Below are 21,408 nucleotides of genomic sequence, written 5' to 3' on the forward strand. Positions count from 1 at the left end.
TCTCCCTGAGCTGGAGAAATTTAAAAAGTAAGATCAATATCTGGCCATATCATTGGTCCATCTAAGTGGTCCATTATTACTGAATGTAAAGCTTTATTGCACAGTACATTAAATAAAACCTGAAAAACAAGAGAAAAGAGGACCAAATAGAGATCAGAAGCTAATAAAAGGTAAATAAGATGCAGTGGTACAGTCTTCAAAAAATATTTGCAAAGATAAAATAAATGTATAAAATTAAAATGCAATTAATTAGGAAAGCATGCATTCCTTGTTTATCAAGTCTTGCAGCATTTATTTTTCATAAATAGGAGGCAAAATGAGGACAAAAACAAAAAAGTCAAGAAGTTCTTCCCAGTGTGGTTTTCCAGATATAAAAAACCCAACACAAATATTCAATAAGAGACCAGAGATGGTTTATTGAAAACTGCTGTCTTCTGATTACCATGTTTCTCTTCTTAGGAATAGTTTGTGAAGGAAGACGGCTAGTCTTCTTCTGAAAGACAAGCTAACGACATTACCGCCCCCTAATGTTAGCAGCAATACATTACAACCAAATACTTTTTAAAGACAATTTTATTTGAAAATCTGAAAATCAGTGGCCACCTATAAATGACAGGATAAAATGGAATAGGATAAGACAGAAAGCAAGAAGATGAGTGTGAAAAGATGTGAAAAAATTTAAAAGGGAAGAAATGAGAATGATGGGAGCAGGATTGAGAAGGAAAGAAAAATAAGATGAGACAGCAGGAAAGATGGTTGGGAGGAAAAAAATAAGAAACATGCAACAGGAAGACAAGAAACAGAAAAACAAGAATGTGTGTGAAAGAAACCTGTTTACCATTTCTACCAAGCAGAGAAGTGCTGATACCAAACAACTGTAAAGAATTTGCATGTGTGAACTCACAGCTGCTTGTTGCTAAACTGCACCGCTGGGCACCGAGAATCAAATGCAAAACACATTGGAAAACCTGACAACTAAACCTCCAAACAAAGTGCCTGTCAAGCTGTTGCTAAGGAAGTGAGGTCATATTTTCCCTGGATATCAGCCAGCAGGCACGGCTGAAGTGTGAAGTAACAAGAATTAAAATTGAGCTTCTGTGTGCAGCAGCCAAGCATATGTCAACATAAAAACCCACAAATAGCCTTTGAGTACCTGCAGTGAAACGTATACAAAAATCTTTAGCAACGGCTTTGAATTGGTGATGGATATATTCATATCCTGTTTCTCCTAATGCGGTTATTGCCAAGCTGTGTGTTAACAATTAGGAGTAAACGAAGAGTTTCGTAATGCGTCCAATTTTCGGGGAAAATTATATCATCATAAAAAAAAGCTATACGTTATTGCTTTTTTTTTTGTAATTTAACTACACTTTCCATTTGACTCTGTAGAAAGACTTCAGTGAATAATTTTCATGCAAATTTGTCGTGCAACACACCTCTGCTAGCACAGCAGAAAAGTTTCCCATTTGTGGCTTTTCAACAGCATTTGCTCTTTAAATGTAGTCATGTTGTCATACTCGCAGCAACCACAAGCATCCTGTCATCTAAACAGCTAGCAGCTTACCATTCAGCACACTGTGGACTTTCAGTTTGTTTAATCATTTTCCTGGAAGATAGGTTTGGATTGTATCCAGATGTGCAAAGAAATGTACATCTATACAATTGTTAAAGGTTGTCGTAAAAATGGGCGAGAAACAAGTGAAATGCAAAAATGCAGGTTCGGAACTTTGACTTTACTTTACCTGATTAATATATTGAGCTTTGCGACAAGAACAGGCATCACAAGTGGGCACGAAAAACATTTGAGTATTCACTGAGGTATTGCATATTTGACAGAATGGGTGGCTTAGTGATCATGGTCCTATGATTTTTTTTTTTTCCCTTGATTCAGAAGATGGGAGCAAATCAGTACATTTAAAAGGAATTCAATGCATAAGATGCAATAATGTTGAATAGGGTCTAACCGCGATGGGGTTTAAAAATATATATATTTTGCAGCTTTGCATTAATGCAGTGAAAGTCTGACCCCATCAGCCACTGGGGGCTCCCTGATGTCTGATGTGACGCTCTACATTCAGCCATGTGGGAGAGTCCTGGGCTCGGCGATGCGCGCTGCTGTAGCATTAGTCATCAACTATTACGTCGTTTAAAGCAGCACAACAAGTTTACGACGCAGGAAACAAGAAGCATTTAAAGTAAATAGGTTTGCAAATAAATAACTGGAACTGCCAAAAAATAAACATTCTAAAGCGGATTTTGTCAACTAAATGATCTCCTTACGAAATTACAAAAATAAATCAATTTAGAACAAAACTGGCAGGTAAAGTTTAAATACCTAAATAAAACCAAATGCCTATTAAACATGATTGATCCCAAATATATATATATGTTTTTTTACCTTCAGCTGTTAAAAGACTACCGGTAATTAAAAATAATTTTGGGGAAAACCGTATAAAGCTTTCCTTGGTGAGTGTGTCAGACACCGTCTCATCCTATTAGGATGTTGCCTTTAGGGAGTTTGGAAGCAAAGTGAACACCAAACAGGCTTCTGTTACTCCCAAGCACCAGTGACAATTTTTTTTTTGCAGATGGGGATCAGATCAGTGACAAATGTCTAATCTTAGTGGCAACACCAGATTAATCAATTGTCCTAATATTATGATGGATCAGTGTATAGACAAGTGATAGGGTGTGTCTATGAATTTAATAGAGTTGCTCAAAAGAGAAAAAATAATAATCGTTTTCAGGCTTATGAGTTATGGTGACTGATGGGAACTATACAATCAAACTGCCTTTGTTTTTGTATCACTGAGGTTATTATGAGTTTTAATACAAATTTGTAAAACAAAGAAATGTAGAAAGATAAAAATCTAAATTACCATGAATACATAGTTCTTACAGACCTTCCGCTACATACGAATAACCAGCAGACAAAGTCTTTGTTTTCGGTATTAAAAGCATTTCATAAAAATTTTATAAAGTATCAAGAAAATCTATGCAATTGATGCAGCTTGAAGTTCCTTCAATAAGATGCCAAAAATTAAAATTAAAATGTCGAGAAAAGAGAATTTTTTCCAGCTTTATGGAGCAAAGTTGCTGAATTTCCCCTCCTCACACATTTCTGCTTACTCCCAATTATTCTTACCCTTTCTCATTTATTTGTCTTTCCAAATGGACAAGTTCTGTTGTTTGAAAGCTTGTGGCATTCAAACTAAACAAGTGTCAGACACTTTTCTATTATGACAATATTCTTTTGAAACTAAACGTGTGAAAAGTGGAGTTTTTGGAAAGCAGCAGAATGTAGGCTAGCTACCCGAGCTGTTGTCCTGACCAATCATCTCACACAAGAACATATCAACAAAGGGCGATAATATTCTGTGCAATAAGGACATTTTGTTGCAATTTTTATGAACTACAACAAAATTTTCCTGGTATTTGTGGAAAAAATAAAATATTTTAAAGACTCCCACTGATTGATCTTAAATTCCCTGGTTGTGGTTGCAGTGGAGTTTAACCCTTGATTCTTAAAACTACCTGTATTTGAAAGAAACTTATCGAAATGATTGTCACCAGCAACTGTCAACACACTCACCTGTGTTTCCTCACTTACCATAAGCAAGTGTGTATCTGTGTACCAATATATAAATGATACTGTTCTTAAGTTACATTATCCACTCATGTTACAATTTTTAGTTCGAAGTCTTTGTGTGTTAGTGCGACAATCCCATTCAGTCCAATGCTTGCTTCTCTAATCAGAATCAAAAATACATGTTGTTCTTGGTGCAGCAGTAAGTTTGTCATACCTGACAGTCGAGTCAGAAGACCCAGTGACGATGACCCTCTCATCATACTGGAGACACAATACTGAGCCTGTGTGGCCGGTCAGTACCTTCAGACATTCCAGTGTTTGTTTATCCCAGATCTGTGGAGGGAAAGGAAGAGAATGAAGAAGATGAGTGTGTGAAGGGGAGATTCTGGCAGGGAAGGATGCTGTGAAAGAGAAAGAATATGTGGTTTTGCAAACGGTGCAGATTTGGGTCACGCCAAGAATGGCCTGTTCTTACAGCCATGTCCTTTCACCGTTTATGCTCCATTTCTCTACTGCCCTGCATGCAAATCAGAGCCATCGGGGTCTTCAACGGCCATGTGTCAGCCTCCTCTATAAAATTTAAGAGTCACTTCTCACCTCCTGCCATTAACCCCTTGCCGTCTCTTGGCTCAGGACAACGCCGGAGCAGAGTCTTTTTATCCCATAATTCACTGGTGCCTGGTCTAAGTACCTGGTGTTTCAGCTAGGCACCACAGAGAAGGAGGTGGTAAGCTGCTCCGCGCCAGAACGACATTTCATTTCTAAATACATAAACAATGGTTTGACTAAATCAACTGTGCTGAGAATGCTGAACTGCTTTGGGCAACACATTTGGCTCCCCTTTGCTGGTGGTACCAAACAAAGCCATCGGGATCAATGTTAATTACTTCAATGTGTCCATGCGGACCAGTGAGGCAGACAGAAACATGTCAACAATGTGTTTAATGGTCTCAGTTCAAGAAAACAGGTTGGGAAGCCTACAATTACTCTGTGAAACTATACAAGTTAAGTGTAGTGCTGAGCTTTAGCTGCTGATGCACTTTAATTTCCCTAGTGAGGGACAAACATTTACTCTATTTCTGACCAGCTGGTCTTATATTGGAAAGACGAATGAAATTAGAGATTGGGGACCACAACTGCCTGTGAATGGTTAAAATCTGTGAATACTTGAGACCCTCTCTAAAAGCAGTTATAGCTGCTTATTTTAACAGTTCAAACATAAAATGTACCTTAACATGCATCGATACGCACAGTGAGGACTGCCTTAGCACTGCCGCAGAAGCTAACATATACGGTCTTCCTTAACTCTGCTCTTGGGGGTTCAGCCAATGAGTATCAAGGAAAATGAATGGCACTCCTGGTTTGGCTGCTTTGCAAACACCAACCAGGAACATGTCAAGTAGTGTTGCACCTCTCATCTTCCTGAATTAGATTTTCTTTGAAATGTTCTAGATGTGTGCTATGAAAAGAATCCTAGGCAGATTTCACACAAATAATATAAAGTTGCATTCCATAGAAAAATCTGCAAATTGGAGTATAAAAAAAAACTGTGTTATACATTTTGGCTGCATGAATATTAGTCAAAGTATTAAACTTAATTGTGTTTTTAAAAAGCATATGCTGACAATCTTTTTTTTTTCCCCTCAAGCAACTTGAATGTGGTTCCATTTGTGATCTTTAAAAAAGTAGAATTATGTGGCATTCATATCAGTATGTGGGGGGAAAACAGGAAGGTTGGTGGGGATGGTGGGGGGATAGTTTTGCAAACTGACATACCTTGATGGAGTTGTCCCTAAGGCCACTGATGATCTTCTCATCATCATACTGGAGACAATAAACACCTTTACTGTTTTCTGAGCGACACTGAATCCTTTGCAAGTTGTGTCTGCCACATCGCCAATTAGCCTCAATTGTCTGCAAAGAGGAAGGAAACACAACAAAATAAACAAACATTCACAAAACAAAAACAAACAAACAAAAAAAACTGATACCATCACTAAAATATCACAAAAGTTAATTCCTGGAATGTCAAAGTTGTCGTTACTTTTAACAACACCACCTGCGCAAAATTCAGTATTTTGTTAATCCATCATAGCAACAGAGTTCATTTTAGTTTAGCATCAATATTAAAACATGTTCTTAAGTCACACAGAATAAGCAATCACAAAAAAGACATGATAACAACTAGAACCACTTTTTGCTAACTGATGAGAGCAAAAAATATTTATGGTCAATAATAAGCAGTTTATGACACTAGTAACTTATTCTGATGTACGCAACTTTTGATCCTCTGATTTATGCTGTACTTAACTTGGAACATTAGGTCTTTCTTGGCTGTGAGCTCTGCCAGCAAAGTGAAAAGAGCAAGAAACATGAATTGCTCTTAATATGTCGCACACCAGCCAAGATGAAGTCTTACTAGACAAAATTTACTTCTTGTAGATAACAGTTGCACAAGCTCCACAAAAAATATTTGTAGGAAGCCTCTATTACTCAACTGAGCAGCGAGTACAGATCAGGAGCCAGAGAGATCTTACTACAGAGTCTCATAGATGGTTACAATAAAGGGTTATATCTAAATACCCTAAATCAAAAATATGGGGTTATTACAAAAAATAACTCCAATAAACTCCTCAAACAGAAATATAAAAAAAATGAATGCAAGTAAATTACATACATTTCAAACTAACAATTAAATGTGTAGGTTTTTTTTTTTTTGGGTTAGGGTTAGGGGTTAGGGTTAGGGTTAGGGTTAGGGTTGGGGTTGGGGTTGGGGTTGGGGTAGGGGTGGGGGTAGGGGTAGGGGTTGGGGTGGGGGTGGGGGTGGGGGGGGGGGTGGGGGGTTTTTGGGGGGGGGGTGGGGGGGGTGCGCTCTGGACACTATTTATATAAAACTGTCATTTTTTTAATGACAGTGGATAAAATGTCATAAGCACAAAAAGAAACAGCATTTTACCATTTTAAATTAAAACAGAATAAATAGAATAAATTATTTTAAAATAATAATTTAAATTGCGCCTTACCTCTATGTCTTGAATGATCTTAGGATAAAGAGAGTGATAGTAGGAGTTGGGCGGGATTTCTGATGTGCGGTTCTTGAACAAATATTTCTCCCTGGGGTATGAAAAAATATATACAATGTAAGAAAGGCAAATACTGTTTTTAGTGGAATTTATTTTACCTTTCACAAACTAAAGACAAGAATAAATAATATATTACAGTAGTCTCGATGTTTCTTTTTCCTTACTCCATTGAAGACACAAGACTAACGACTAACATCCTTTTTTGCTATAAACAAAAAAGCTTTTGCTTTTATCCTCACCACTGGTGTCTTTCAGACAGGCCTTTCCAAAGCGGGTCGGTCCGGACCATTCGCTCAATGAGCTTCTTCCACAGCATGCCCTCAGAGATTACCCTCTGCCACTCTTTACATACCAGCTCTGCAGCGCAAAGCGAGCGTGCATCCAGAAAAGACAGGATGTTCTCTGCAATGTGATCCAAGCCTTGGGCTGGAGAGAGGGAACCGAGGTGAGTGTGAACAAGCCAAGGCAGCAAATTAATACAATTTTGTCAAGTCAATTTTTGGTCGCCAACGGCTGTTTTTGCTTTTTTTTTTTTTCAGCAGTTCTGCAAACGTATCGTTTAATTTTGCAGCACAAACTTACAATGTTCTTGTTATTTCCTGTTAAACAGCTTTCAGAATGTTTTCAATTCGCATGATTTAAAACTGAATTTACAGCGTAACGAACACCATGCTTATTAAAAGTTGTAACCGCGTTGGCATTATTGTACATTCGTACCTGGCAATGCAGTGATGAAATCCCTCTGCAGCATGGGTTTGAGGTAGGAGTTGATGTGGCCGTGCTGGTAGTGGCACATACGGGATATCAGCCGTTCTACAAACTCCACTTGGTCGGCCTCTGACCACTGGTCGAACAAGGCGATGCAGTGTTCCTTCTCCTTCTCATAGTTCCCTTCTGATGGACGCTTGCGAGACCCTATTACAGGACCGTTAGTAAGCTGAAAAACAATGGGAAAAGCTGATTAGTGAAATGTTCCCTCCTTATTCTGCTTAGCTTTATGGCATTTTCATAAGAGTTCAAGTACATACAATTTATGTAAACAGAGATAAATCTGGTACATGTGAAAACTTGGCATTTGGGTTTTAGTTTCAGTGTCGTGTCATCAGTGGAACAGAGTAAATCCTGTCCGTCTAATGATACTAAGATCCTGAGGCCAAATGAGCTCGTTTGAACTGATCTCTGTTTTCATTGCATCTGTTGACACAAGGTTTCTTCAAGTCTCAATAAATTATGTTTAGGAAGTGTAGTGGCTTTTTAAAATTATAATTTTATTTCAACACCTACAAGAATTACAAAAATTAACCTAAGGAAAGTTTCCATTAAAAGAACTNCCCCCCCAAGTCATTTCCTGTAGCCAACTTTTGAGGTCAAACGGCGTGTGCCAGCGTTAAAACACATTAATGGGGTCCAATGTTAGGCCCAGGAAGGAAAATAGCACTTTTCTATTACCCCGAGCTTTCGAGATGTACTTGTGCAGAACATTATGAGCATTATATTTTAGCAATTTTGTTTGAAGCTCCTGAACAGTACAAAATTTCTGTTAACTTTAACTGAAATCTCACAAAGGTTTTGACACCAATGCTGGCGTTTTCCTTAAATTCAAAAGCAATTTCCACAGAAGCTCCATTTTCTTTTCCTGACAGTATTACCACACTATAAAAAAAATTATATGCCACATAATAATTTTTATATTGGGGTTTTGCAAAAATTGTATGTTTTATCCAAAATTGAGATTTCTTATTAGCTTATTTCCAGACACACCTTCACCATTGTAGTCTTCTTTGGCGACAGGTCGTCCACTAAGGTCTGTGATTCCATCCCTGACGTGGTCTGTAGAAAAAAAAAGAGAGACAAAAAACACAAAGAAGACAAAGCTTAGTGAATCCCTTTATTACAGCCTGTAAAAGCAACTTTAGGCATTTAGGAAGGCAGCAGAGTGGACAGAGCTTTGAAAAAGAAGTGTCACAAATGCAGCGAAGGACAGACAGGTTACCTTTGAGATTTCAGATAAGTGAACACAACAAATAGCCGTGCCTACACGCACACGCGCGCACACACACACACACACACACACACACACACACACACACACGAAGTGAAACAAATGAAGAGTCTAAAACAAAAGGAATCTGTTTGCTCGTCTGTGACGTGGGCTAAGTAGTCTGGACAGGAAATTAAATCGCAAAATTATGGGTATGTCACTGGCACCAACTCAGGCATGGCAGCAGAGAAAGAAGAAAGTAGGACAAAGAAAAGATCCTAATGATTTCTAGCAAGGATTCTGACTAAAATGTGCCATTGTTATTATTCAGTTATATCATTTACAATGGGAAACGGTTTAATTACCAAATCATTACCGACAGAAGAGAGAGAAGCTCCTTCAAGACATACATTTATTACATAAGACTGTTTTCGTTCACGTGGACTTCACGGATTGTTATGCAACAATCACAAATTTATAAAATTACTTTCATCATAACATGTATGATGACAAAGTCCAGCTGCATTCTGAGCAAGGATGGGCGTTATAGGCACTTCAAATTTTACTACAATAATTAGTATTTATTGCAATGACGTTAAAGTGGCAATATAAAAAGTACTGACAAATTCATCCTAGCCTTTATGGCATAAATTTGATTGTGCGTACTGTCAACGCAAAAACAGACAGCTTTAAACTGCAACCATTACTAAAATGGGTAATGCATATAAAGAGTTACATTTAGTAGTGTGACTTCAAATAATGGCATTGAATCATATTTTTGAAAGATGGCTATATGGATTATGATGGAACTAGTAGCAGGGAGGAAAAAAAACTTTTAAAAGTCTAACTTTTGTGATATTAAGACATACTTTTAAACAATACTGATCAACTTTGTGTTTGCAACATATCACAGATTGCTGCTTACAGGTTTGGGCGTGTCCAAAGCTTCCAACTCTTGATGTTAGGTTATGCTTTTAAAACGGTCAAAATTGCATCTGCAGTAGTAAAATGTTCAACAAACCCTGGCGTGATTGTGCTGGTTCTTTGAAATTAGCAGAACGTCGAACAGAACAGAGTGACCCGAAAACTAAACGACATACAGCTCGACAGTCACATTCTTATTGGAAAAAAAAAAAAAAAAAGACACACACAAATGCTTTACCTTGAAATGAATCATTACTATTCTTTGTGTTTAGCGCGAGTCAGAGTCACAACACAAAAATGGCTTTGATTGGAGAAAACAAAAAGTAAGCAAAAAAAAAAAGCAATGAGGTGGTAATAAAATGACAGTTAGTGCTGCTGTGGCAAAACAAAAGTTATCATCAATATTCTGGTTCGTAAGTGCTGAAACAGTTAAATAATGTGCCCCCTCTGTTGAGATGCACCGAAAAGAACAGTTGTTACACAAAATTGGGCAATTTTGGCTTCATTGGTCCTGTCCAGTGACCAGCAGATAAGAAACTGAAAATGATTAATAAAATCACCCTACTGGGTCATGCTGATACAAACACTCTACGTCTACTGATGCAGAGCATGACGTACTGAGGGAAGAGTGAAGTGTTAAAGAATGAAGTGAGAGGAAAGAGACAAAGTGCAAGAAGCTATTTAAAAGGAAACTGTGCTTTGATGTCATCAAGATGCTTGTGGTTCATTCAAGACGCAGGAAAGCGAAACTTAAAGCAGGACGAAACAACGTTTTTAAGCTTTTTGTGCTCTTTTTTTTTAATAAATTCTAAAGTATGGTAAATATTTAGTTAGCTTATAATACAAGATTTTAAAACTCAAAAGTTGCGACATTCCCAATATGAATAACGCTCACAGCAGGAAGCAAAGAAAAATAAAGTAGTGAAAGCAGTTTTTAATATCTTCTTATGGAGAAACTAAAATATTGACAAATATTTGCAAAACCAAATATTGGAAATTCTGTTCGGTGCATCTTTACAACTTGTTTTTACTAATCTTGGTGTTAAAAAAAAAAAAAAAAAAAAAAAAAAGAAGTAGTTTAAAACCTGAACTGTTTTTTTTTTTTTTTTTTGTAAAACCTGCAACCCTTCAACATTTACCAAAGCAGACAGGAGACACAGCTGGGATGGTCTTGTTGGTGTTCATGATCATGCAGAGCAGAAGAAGATAAGGAAGAACAAATCAAAAACTGACCAGGCAGGCAGGCAAGCATGTAGCCTGTCAGAGCTTTAAGGAGCCCCCCCCCACCTCGACCCTCACACCTCCAGGTCGGAGAGAAAATATTACTCCTCAATGCAAGGTTATTCTCTGGTAGCCATGGGAGTACTTTCTCAGTTTCCTTTGAAGTACTTCAATTTTTAGAGAATATTCAACTTGCCTAACATCTAGTTTTATAACAAGCAGCTTTGTTTCTTGGCAAAATTGGGCTACTAGCAGGAGCGAGAGAAAGGAACCAGAGAAGAACCCAAAAGCTGAGCAGGGGAAAAGGAGAAGAGAAGGTTGGATGGTAATGTGGGCGGTGAGTGGGTGCTGTCTGTCTGGACCAGGGTGGCATGAGCAGTCATGTGGAGAGGTCAAAGTAAAAACTGAAAGAATGAAGAGATGGCGAGGGAGGAAGGGAGAAAGGGGGGGAGTAGCAGAATTAAGAGGAGAGAGGCAGAACCTGGTTGTGAGCCCGGGTGGAGGGGATGCTCTGCAGGCACCTGAGTGCACACAAACTCTCAGCCACCGAGGAGCAGCCCAGCCAGAGAGAGCGAGGCACAGAGCACTGTGTGAAAGAGAGAGAGGAAGGGAGGAAGGGAAGAGGAGAACGAAGTGTACAGGGTGAGGGAGGAAGAGAAAAGGAAGAGCAGGAAACCAGAGATGGGTCGTAAAGAAAAAAGAAGAGGAAGGATGACGAGGAGAGTTGAATTGAAGGAAGCCAAATAATTTTAGTGAATGGATAAGTCAATGGATGAACAGATGGGTGAAGTGGTGGAGTTGGTGAACAACGGGACAAGTGAATTATGGTTTCAGTGCAAGAATATAAAATTAATGGGTAAATAAACAGGGTTTGGTTTGAAATTGAGAGAGGGCGAGTGTTTAACCATCAAAGGTGAGGAGAGGAAAAAGGGGAAGAGGTGGGGGGATAGTGAAGGGAAAAACCAGTATTAGAGCTACACACACATTTGGCACAGTGAGCGTAGGAACACACACTCATTCACACAAAAGATACAGACTGGTAAACACACATACACACCCCAAAGCATTAATAGACATGAATAAGGTGGAGATAGGTAGAGGAGAGGGAGGGGCAACGGGATTAATTGTAGAATATTTTCATTTTTATGTTGACAGAAACCCCACCCACTGTTCTGCCATCCCCACTCTCATGAGTGGTTAGTGGATAACACTGGGACAAATAAATAAATGAATAAATAAATATAATCAAATAAATCACAAAGACACAAAATAGACAGGATTCAAAATTGCTGAAAGGCCTTAAAATCTTCTGTCCGCTTAACCTAAAGAGTTTTTCAGTTCCATGTGTAAATTTCTTGATACCTAATTTAAGAGAATAAGGAAGTGGAAAACCAAAGTCTATAAACAACAGATGTGAATAAGAATTTAAACAAACAATTCGTTCTACATCTGAAAGTTTAGAACATTTGTTTCTGAAGCCATTTGTAGTTTTATGCATTAGACTTTGTCACAGGGTTCTTGAAATGTCACAATTACGTGTAAAGAGCACAGAAACTACTTTATGACTCAATACTTCTATTAATCAAGTTCACACGTAATTTGCTAAATAACATTTCTCTGAATTCGGGAAAGCTTCTACGTTTTGGTATAAGGCAACAAAACAGCTCTCGAATACTTACCAAGCAACGCATTATTATTTWAAAAAATTATATAATCTGACATATTTGGCTATGTGCGGTAGATTTGGATTTTATTACAAGAGAAACCGAGAGTCGTTCCGTATTTCTAATGTGTAATATATATCCAAAGAACTGTTTATTAGTCATTTGCTGTTTACGTTTAATGAAAACAAAAGCGTGTTTTTTAATTATAAAAAAGTTGATGCATTTTTCTCCAATTACGGCGCCTGTAAAGTTAATCTTAGCTAACATTTGTTAAGCTAATATAGGCTAACTACCTAGCTCACAGAGAAGGCTAATAAAAAAAATGCGTTAACGGTTACCTAAATATATTTTTCAAATAAAACGGATATTAAGGCAATAGCCTAAATAAATATTTGCCAGAGGTACACATATTCGCCTTTTAGTATGAAGATGTCTGTGAAGAACGCGAGGTATATTTAGCACGCTAGCTCCGAAGCTAGGTGCTAATGTTCGCTGACAGTGGGATAGCTATGTGAATGAAAAGGCAGTACACTTCCTTCTACGCACTTCAGAAATATAAACAGACGATGAGCATTTTGTTACGATAGTCGCTACCTGTTGTTGTGCTTCTTGTATATCTGGTTGATCGCCAAACATGCTGTAATATGTGAAGTCTGACCTTAAACAACATAGAATAAAAACGTTAGGCGTATATTGACGTGGTTCGTCGCCTCTTAGCCAGTGTTAGCCGGGTAGCTAGATAAGTATCAGACAGGGCCCTGTTAAAGTGGCGCAGCGTCACCGCAGTGAACACTACACCAAGAATTCTCACCAGTCTTCCGCCGACGACCAGTCATAAGCCCTACTACTTCGTCATTAGTTATAACCTCGTCTCAAAACAATACACATTTTATACGTTTTAAATGACCGCCCGAAGCTCTTGTTTGACCATCGGTGTGTTAAACATTCGTAGAGAAATGTACCGATATGTTCAGGCCCTCCCTCTCTGATTTCTGGTCCCCCTCCTTTCTCCTCAACCTCTCTCAACAAGCCGCTTCGGTTCACTCATACCGTCGAATCGAGCCTCGGCGCCTTCACCAAACAAAAGCCTGACAGCTACCTTGTCGGATGTGTGGTGTGCTAACACTGGATTTGATCTTACCATCAGTTCCACCGTTTTGTCTTCCATCTCCGGCTCCATGTTGATGAACCCCCCCGAAAGTCGCTATGAAAATGGAAACCCAGCCCTGCGTCGGCGGCCCGCAAATTCAGAGACGTCATTCACTTCGCGCAACCACACAGCTTCGGTAGGGCAGCGTTAAAAGGGTGGGTGGGGGGATGGGAACGCCCATCTAATAAAGAAGCACGCTGACTGGATGGATTTTGACTAAGGAGGTTTGGCCTATCTGCTTAGGCTTTTATTGATTGGCTTACTGCGCTACTAAGGCTTTCCCCGGTGACTCCCCCAAACAAAAAGGCAAATGGATGAAGATGCTGTTGCTATCCTGAAGAGGGATACACCAAGGCAAAATCAATCATCCGCATAGCGTTGCTATGAAATGATGCAGAATGTTGGCCATTGAAGCTAGTTGTGACTATAGGGCTGTGTCAGAATTTACATAATATACAGTGTTCAGTATTGTTTGCAAGAGAGTCATAAATGCTTGGAAAGGCTTTGTTTCTATGCGTTTTCATTGACATTTCAATGAAACCATTTAGTTACATCATGCTGTAACTTAAGACAGCATGGAGCATTTTCTTAAATTCAGTCATCACTAAATACAATAAAATGGGAGTAAAAATGCACCAAGTTTGAAAATGTACCAGTTTCTTTTAAAACTTAATTATTTAATAATACTCTTGGATAGAATGCAGTCACTAAAACAATGTAACAAAGTGTTAAACGCACTTAAAACTTTTTTTAGGGATACTGGCTCAGAATTTTGAATGCAAGACATGTTATTTCAACCAATGGAAAAAATGCACAGGGATGAAAATATCAAATCAATAATTTTTTTTCCCCCAAAGGGCAAAATGCACCGAGTATTATAAAACTTAGGCTTGTATATGTATTAAAAATCAACAATAGCCTCTCCATGTATTCACAACTAATTATTGATAGCCACTTATTTAGCAAATAAAAGGAGCTTACAATATTTTCACAAAACTTAGCTCTATTTAAACATTTTATCTGTATTACATCGATATATTTAGATTGTCAATTTAGTCAAGAACAGTACATATTTTCATAATGCATGGAACCTGATAAGGACACTTGTGAAGTAAATTTGCATCTCAACAGATTATACCAAATGGACATTGAAACATGTATTGAAGAGATTTGAGGTTACTTTTTTAGGCAAGTTTGAATGTATAAAGCCAACTTGCAACTGATCAAAATGTGCTCTCAGCAAGCATCTTTTAAATTTCACTGACACAGAACTGTCATGTATATTTCATTTCAATCAGACCACAGGGGAAATAAAATGGGGGTTGTGGCGTCTTCAAAAACAATTAATACACGGCACAGGATCAAGACCAGAGCACAAGGAGGTCGAAGTGGTTTTCAGCAGTTCAAATTTAATACTTTGTCCCCCTTTCTCTACAGAAACCCAGGTAAAAAAAATCCCCCACTCTCATAAAATACAACAGCAGCAGTTACCAGTAAAAAAATGAAATGCAAAAAAAGAGAGAGAAAGCAAAGAGGGGAGGGAGAAATAGAGCAGGAGGATGAGGAGGCAAAAAAGGAAAATATATATTTTCTATATCTGAGGAGCGAGTCCAAAGTCCATCATCAGACCATGTAAGGGGGCAAGAAGGAATCTGGGAACTTGCTGTTGTGTTTGTTCAAAACTGAGGGCAGATGGGGCCAAAAAAAAAAAAAAAAAAAAGAATCAAAGTGAGTCAAGTCCAATCCAACTAGGGGAAGGAACCAGCACTCTAAGGCAGGGATTTATTTCAGGAAGGGCTTTCTCCCTCTCTGGATGAAAGAAACTCTCACTCCTCTTCACCCTCTATGATGCATTTTGTCGTGTACAGATGTATTTTGCAAGTTTGTGTATGCAACAGGTAAATCGGAAGGTGTGTCTGTCATATATATGGTCAACACAGTTGCCCCTCTCACTTGCTGCAAGAGAGGTGGCATTTTTCTTTCCTTATTTCTTCATTCATTCCTTTTTTTTTTTCTCCCAATATCAGTCCAAGACTACCTAGTAGTCATCCAAATCAAAGAACTCGTCGTCCTCTCCTTGGTACTCCATGCCCTGGAAATCCACCCTGTACCGCAAGATACCTATATGACACAAGAGTGAATGAGTGACTTTCAGAAAACTTTATATTACTTTTGGCAGAATAACTGCACCATAAAGAAAGATTTTCACAACTCAACAAATTAGCATCTAACGCTGTTATTCATAACAAACCACATATTATCCTATAATTTGTAGCATACCTAGTTGTCTAACTGGCTTTTGTATTTGCACACAGGACTGAAGCATTGCTCTTCTAAATACCAAAAAAACATCCATCTTATTTGATCATATATGGAAAAGTTTACAGCTGCAAAGAGCAAAGATGCTTTGTGTATTTCTCAAACACTTGACCTTTCTAGTGAAGTTTATTTGCAACAAGTGTACTATTGCAGTCTCTTTAGTTTTACTATAAACATCAGCATACTGACCCCCGATGCCTCCAAAGCCCTTGACAAATTGGGACCCTTCCTGACTTTTGTCTGTTACGATTTCCAGCGTTGCTCCAAACTTCTTGTAGTTGTTTGCGAACCACTCCAGCAGTGGCATGCTCTCAATCAGCTCGTGTTCCTGCCCCGTCTATAAAAAAAAAAGGAGTTGGGGAAACAGTTCATCATGTGTAATAGCTTTTACTTAATGCAGATGTATGCAGTGCTTACCTCCTTGTCTGTAAAGTGTGACTTGTCTTTCTCTTGCTCAGGCGTCAAGTACAAAATCTTCTCATCTAATGAATGACAATAATAAATATCAGAATTATATTGAAATAATAATCCCATGGCTAGACTGGGGTTAAAGGTACATTAAAGGATAACATTTGATGTACCATTCTCTGCCCCGTTGCTCTCTGCCCCATGCACACGTAGAACATAACGCATAGTGTCCAAGTTCTCATACACTATAAGAATCTCCACTGCTCCCATTTCCAGGGCTTTCAGCGTGTCCTCCACTCCAAAGCAGTACTTCCCCGTATCCTGACTGATCTCATCAAAGTACCGCCCTGCAGAAAGAAGAAGAAAAAAAAAACATCAAACAACTGGTGAATACTTATTTTTCTAAATAAGAACAAAAACAATAAAGAAGAAATCCTACCTATGAGTTTCTTCTCCTGGATGAACTTAACATTAGACAGGACTTCTGCCGACAGCTCAATAGCTTGGTTGAAACCGTTTTCTCCTCCATAGGAGATGTCAACCAGCTTCAAAACCTTAGCCTGTAACCTCTGTGGTAAAAATACATAGAAATGTGTTAAATATCTAAATTATTTTCTGGACTGAATTAAAATCTGATTGTTTTTAACTACTAAAAAAGTATGGCTTTTTAGTTTTTAATGTAATAAGTTGTACAAGTTTTGTGTTTGTAAAGAAAAACACACTTACAGGGTCAAACATGTCAGACTGACTTAGTTCAGTCTTAAAATCAGCAGAGCCAGCCAAGACCATTCCCGCCACATTAACTTTGTCGTTGGACACAAAGAGCTGGACAGCGGTCTCAGCGACTTTCCTCACGTAGTTATGTCTCTTTTCCATTCTTAAACGAGCAAAACGCAGAGCAGACTGCCCTCCTCTACCTGAAAGAGGGTGATAAAAATATATATATTTTGAAACTCTGTAAAGTAACAACATTAAACCAGAACAGAATATTATTTAATAATCTGCCCTGCCTTAAAAAAAAAAAAGAAAGAGAGAGAGAGAGAGAGAGAGAGAAAAGAACATGTTATCATTGAGGTGCCACACCGTGTTTCTTGGGTAGGTCCACAGTAAACTTGTGCAGCACCTCCCGGGTGTTGCCCTGCAGCGTGCCAAACAGTGCCCCGCTACCGTCGATCACAATAAAACCAAATTTGCTATCATCAGAGAGCAGGGCTGTCAATGCCTGAAAACAGCAATGGAACAAATGTGTAACAATGTTCAACAAGTGAAAGATAAACACGTTCGCACATGAAAAATGATCTCCAGAAGGAATATGAAAGAAAGAATTTGAGTAAAATCTCTCACCTCGGTGTGGAATTTGTTATCACAGAGGTACAAAGAGGTGTTGATTGGTTTAAAAGGCTCAAAGTCGATATTGACTTTCTTCTCCTTGCCTTCTTCTGTCACAATTGTGCCACAATACACAACTAAACCATTTGGTGGCACTGACGAAAGAAGGCAGACACACAGGTTAGATACATGTTAGGCTTCAATACTGATACACAGTTTCTTTTTGGGGGTGGAGGAAGTTAGAAATTGACCATTGTGTAATACAGTATTTAGAGAGAATATACGACTAAAATAAAAAGTTTTCAGTGAGACAATGACTTCAGTTAGATATTTTTTCCACAACTAGCAAAAATATAGTTCCGATCTAATATTTTTTGTAATGTACAGCATGCAAGCATGTTTTGTAATATAATTTGAAAATCACTTTTCTTAATTTGTCCTTGTGTATTGGTTAGCATAAACTAATGATGTTTGTAATTCTCAAAGACTGAGTATGACTGGGCTTGTTACTTTTGGCATGTGAACTATTTCCACTACTGGTTTCATGAGCTCATCAATAATGCCATTTTAACACTGTAAAATAGGATTAAATGTAATAAAAGTGTACTATTTAGCAGTTTACTAAAACGTTGGTAGCTTAGTAGTTTTTGTTAGTAAGTAGTTTATTTTTAAAGCAGTATTTATTTTTGAGAGACTCTTACTCCATACAGTGATAGATTTACAGAAGAGTAGACTGCCGAGTTACTTTAAATTACTTTTTATTGTCACTTATATTTGTCACACTACTATGGCTGTACAATATTTGAAAATCTTATGACTCTTAAAACAATACATATTTTAATCATTATATTAGGTATGACATGGACCCATTTCTTCTTCCCTTTCTTTCCCCATTTGCCTTTGCATCTCTCTGTGATCTTTAGCAATTCAGGCAATGTACTCCGTATGTGATATGAGCATTTGCTGCCATGAGACTCTGCCCAAGCAGCTAAATATTACAGTAAGGTGTATACTGCCAGTTAATAGCATTTAGAATACAATTGTTAGGTAACAATTATTGCACTCCAAACAGTCCTTTGCTATATTAATATAAAACACACAGATACACCTATTTATTTTAACACGTACCCTTGTTGTAGAGTTTTAGTCTTTGCTGTACAGAGGTGATGGCCCCGAGTACGGAGAGTCTGTTAACTCGACTCTTGATGTTGGAAGCAGTGCCAAACTCATCCGCCAACATCTTGGCTACTCTGGAAATCTGGTCCTTTGGGGGAATGATCAGTGAGATCATGCTGGTGCCATTGCTATGTAAGAGATGAAGATGTACAGTTAGTGCCTGAAAAAAGTCAGAGAACATATAATATACAACTAAATATCTATTGGTCAACTACTGGTGACACTGATATAATGAATATAGTAAATTAATACCAGGTTTCATTTAATTAACTTCCATATGACCTTCTGTTACTCCAATAACTCCATTTTTATTTCTTTATTAGTGTGTAAACACACAGTGTTCCTTACATAACGTCACAGATTAAAAGGTTTTAATGTGATGGGTCAACAAAGATGGTCTTTCATCTACACACAGCTAAATCACTGCCCTTGAAAGCAAAGACTGCACATGGCATGTGTATCCTTTCACGACCTGTTGTGAAGACAAAGCACACTGGTACAGCCTGACACTGGACACAAACACTCAGCGGCAGGTAGCAAGGGCGGGATGAATGTAGGGCAAATAGTCAACTGTGTGTGATATGGTGGGCCTCAGAGCATAGCACTAAATGACAAGCTGTCACAGAACAGACAGTGTAACAGGACACACGTTTCAGATGTGAATCCTGATCAGTACAGACCCTTAAAACGGTCATGTCACTTAATACAAGTACTGAGCATATTTTTTTTTTTCCACCTTTCTGTCCTAAGCAGGTCACTCTTCAGCGAAACACTCGGCTGATCGCTGGCCATGAGGTGACCAACATAATGAACCTTTAGGGGATTTGTTTTCTGTTTTAATTCTGTCATATGAGCCATATCTACAGCAACGTAGCAAACCTGATCTCAAGCTGTAAAATGCATCTTGGGGAACACTTAGAAGCCAAACTGTAAGGTACGCATTCTTCCTTTCCATTAAACTGCGTTTTTTTATTTAAAGCCACTCATAGCGGCCTCTTTCCAGAGATGACGTCTGTTAGCGGACTGTGCTAGCAAAAGAAAAAAGGCTAGTACCGCTGCTTCCACCTTACCACACTGTAATTTCAGGAAACATTTTAAAAAATTCATAATAGTCTGACAAAATACAACTTAAGCTAAAACATCCTCGCGTCGTAACACAAAGTTTAAAACTCTTTGACACATTGATAGCGACTGTAGTTAGCGCTTAGCAACCAGCTAACAAAATAGCAGCTAACGTAGCAATGCTAACCACTCCCAAATTCGGCCTCATTTACTCGATGTCCAGCTGTTGCGGCAGTACACATTCACACCGTTACTCGTTGCCATAAAACTGAGGCGCAATGACCGCATGCATCACATTGACACATAGCCTAAATTAATCGCTTACCCGCGGGCAGCTTCCAAACTTTTGATCAGCTTCTTGATTTTCCATATCTCCACGTTTCTGTCCGCCGCGCTGGGGTCGTCCGCCATCTTTCTGCTGTAATAGCTTCAGCACCTGAAAAGACGTTGAAATAACAGGAACACACATGCAGTGAGTCATCCGGGAAGCTAGCTGTCTAGTACACAAGACCTTGTTAGGCGGACACGTCTGCTGTAACTAACTGCACCGGGTGCCGCACCAAACTGCTAATGCGTTCACCGTTATAGCACATGACCACTATTGGCAGTTGAGCTGACCGTGAGGGAAGGGCTCCGCTTGGTCTGCCGCTGTTAGCACAGAGCGCGGAGAATACCAGGCCTAAAGTTAACCAGGCCCTAGCGTTCTTATCTAATACGACCTACTTTCTTCGCGTTCCCCTGGAAACCATCTGGAGACCATATGGTCACTTTTAATATACCGATACTATGAATAGAAAAAATGCCGGTATATTACCTGCCTCGGACAACGCCGCTCCACTCCGCTCTCGTTCTGCTGCGTTACGTCGAGTCGGTGGTGCGAAGAATGACGTTGCGTTCCTAACCGGTTTCTCTGCGCGTGGTGCTTTCGACAGGAGCTCACATGTGGGAGGTGTTTAGAATCATGGCGTTCACTTCCTGGAAACAGCATAGAAACCAATGAGATATCTTAAATGATCTGTCAGTTTAAACCAAACTGAAATATGATTGGATACAATTTAAGGACGTCCCCCTAAATTGGTGGGGACCTTCAATTGTAATTCATGGGACTTGTAGTACTTCAGATAATATTCGAGCGGGTGTGCAACATGTTAAATAAATAAAAACGATTTAAAGGACCCCCCTGGGCTTATGTAAATCATTTATTTACATACGTATGAAGGGATATCAATAACTTAGCTGCAAATAACATAACATAATTTTTCACGTTAACACACAAGAAAGATATAGTAAATTCGACTACCTATTCAAGGCCAAGAAAATATATAGCAGCAATTTATTGCTGCTATATATTTGGTTCATTTCTCAACTGCCTTTAAGCTACTTGTCAAAGTTCACAGTAAATAGTTTTACAAATAGTTTCAGACCATCAAATAAATTTTATTATCTGACCAAGACTGAGTGAGAGCAAATAAATATGTCACACAATGAAAATAAATAAATAA

The 21,408-nt window shown here is 38.6% G+C and overlaps 2 protein-coding genes across 4 annotated transcripts in view; both read right to left on the reverse strand.

The window, feature by feature from the left end:
• Window positions 1-13,754, reverse strand: part of fbxw11a (F-box and WD repeat domain containing 11a) — a 19,082-nt gene extending 5,328 nt beyond the window's left edge. Inside the window, exons 1-8 of one of the 2 annotated variants that reach the window (XM_008420234.2) lie at window positions 13,604-13,754; window positions 11,280-11,384; window positions 8,434-8,502; window positions 7,390-7,609; window positions 6,912-7,098; window positions 6,613-6,703; window positions 5,366-5,503; window positions 3,804-3,922 (exon numbers count right to left, since the gene is read on the reverse strand). In XM_008420234.2, coding sequence (XP_008418456.1) covers window positions 3,804-3,922; window positions 5,366-5,503; window positions 6,613-6,703; window positions 6,912-7,098; window positions 7,390-7,609; window positions 8,434-8,502; window positions 11,280-11,384; window positions 13,604-13,642 — 968 coding nt within the window. In that variant the 5' untranslated portion in view covers window positions 13,643-13,754. The remainder of the gene's footprint in view (window positions 1-3,803; window positions 3,923-5,365; window positions 5,504-6,612; window positions 6,704-6,911; window positions 7,099-7,389; window positions 7,610-8,433; window positions 8,503-11,279; window positions 11,385-13,603) is intronic. The other variant, XM_008420236.2, reaches the window with a different exon arrangement.
• Window positions 13,755-15,001: 1,247 nt separating this feature from the next.
• etf1a (eukaryotic translation termination factor 1a) lies at window positions 15,002-20,860 on the reverse strand. 2 transcript variants are annotated; one of them, XM_008420233.2, is made up of 11 exons: window positions 20,725-20,860; window positions 20,232-20,342; window positions 18,797-18,972; window positions 17,684-17,823; window positions 17,423-17,561; window positions 17,066-17,256; window positions 16,779-16,908; window positions 16,513-16,686; window positions 16,349-16,413; window positions 16,121-16,268; window positions 15,002-15,733 (listed from the first exon to the last, which is right to left on the reverse strand). In XM_008420233.2, exons 2-11 carry the CDS (start codon window positions 20,315-20,317, stop codon window positions 15,651-15,653), a joined length of 1,332 nt encoding a protein of 443 aa, XP_008418455.1. In that variant the 5' UTR covers window positions 20,318-20,342; window positions 20,725-20,860; the 3' UTR covers window positions 15,002-15,650. The 2 variants fall into 2 exon arrangements, with proteins under 2 accessions (XP_008418455.1, XP_008418454.1); XM_008420232.2 differs by having other exon boundaries at window positions 20,721-20,860.
• Window positions 20,861-21,408: the final 548 nt, after the last annotated feature.

This window comes from Poecilia reticulata, linkage group LG10 (genome assembly GCF_000633615.1).
Source record: "Poecilia reticulata strain Guanapo linkage group LG10, Guppy_female_1.0+MT, whole genome shotgun sequence".
NCBI lineage: Eukaryota > Metazoa > Chordata > Actinopteri > Cyprinodontiformes > Poeciliidae > Poecilia > Poecilia reticulata.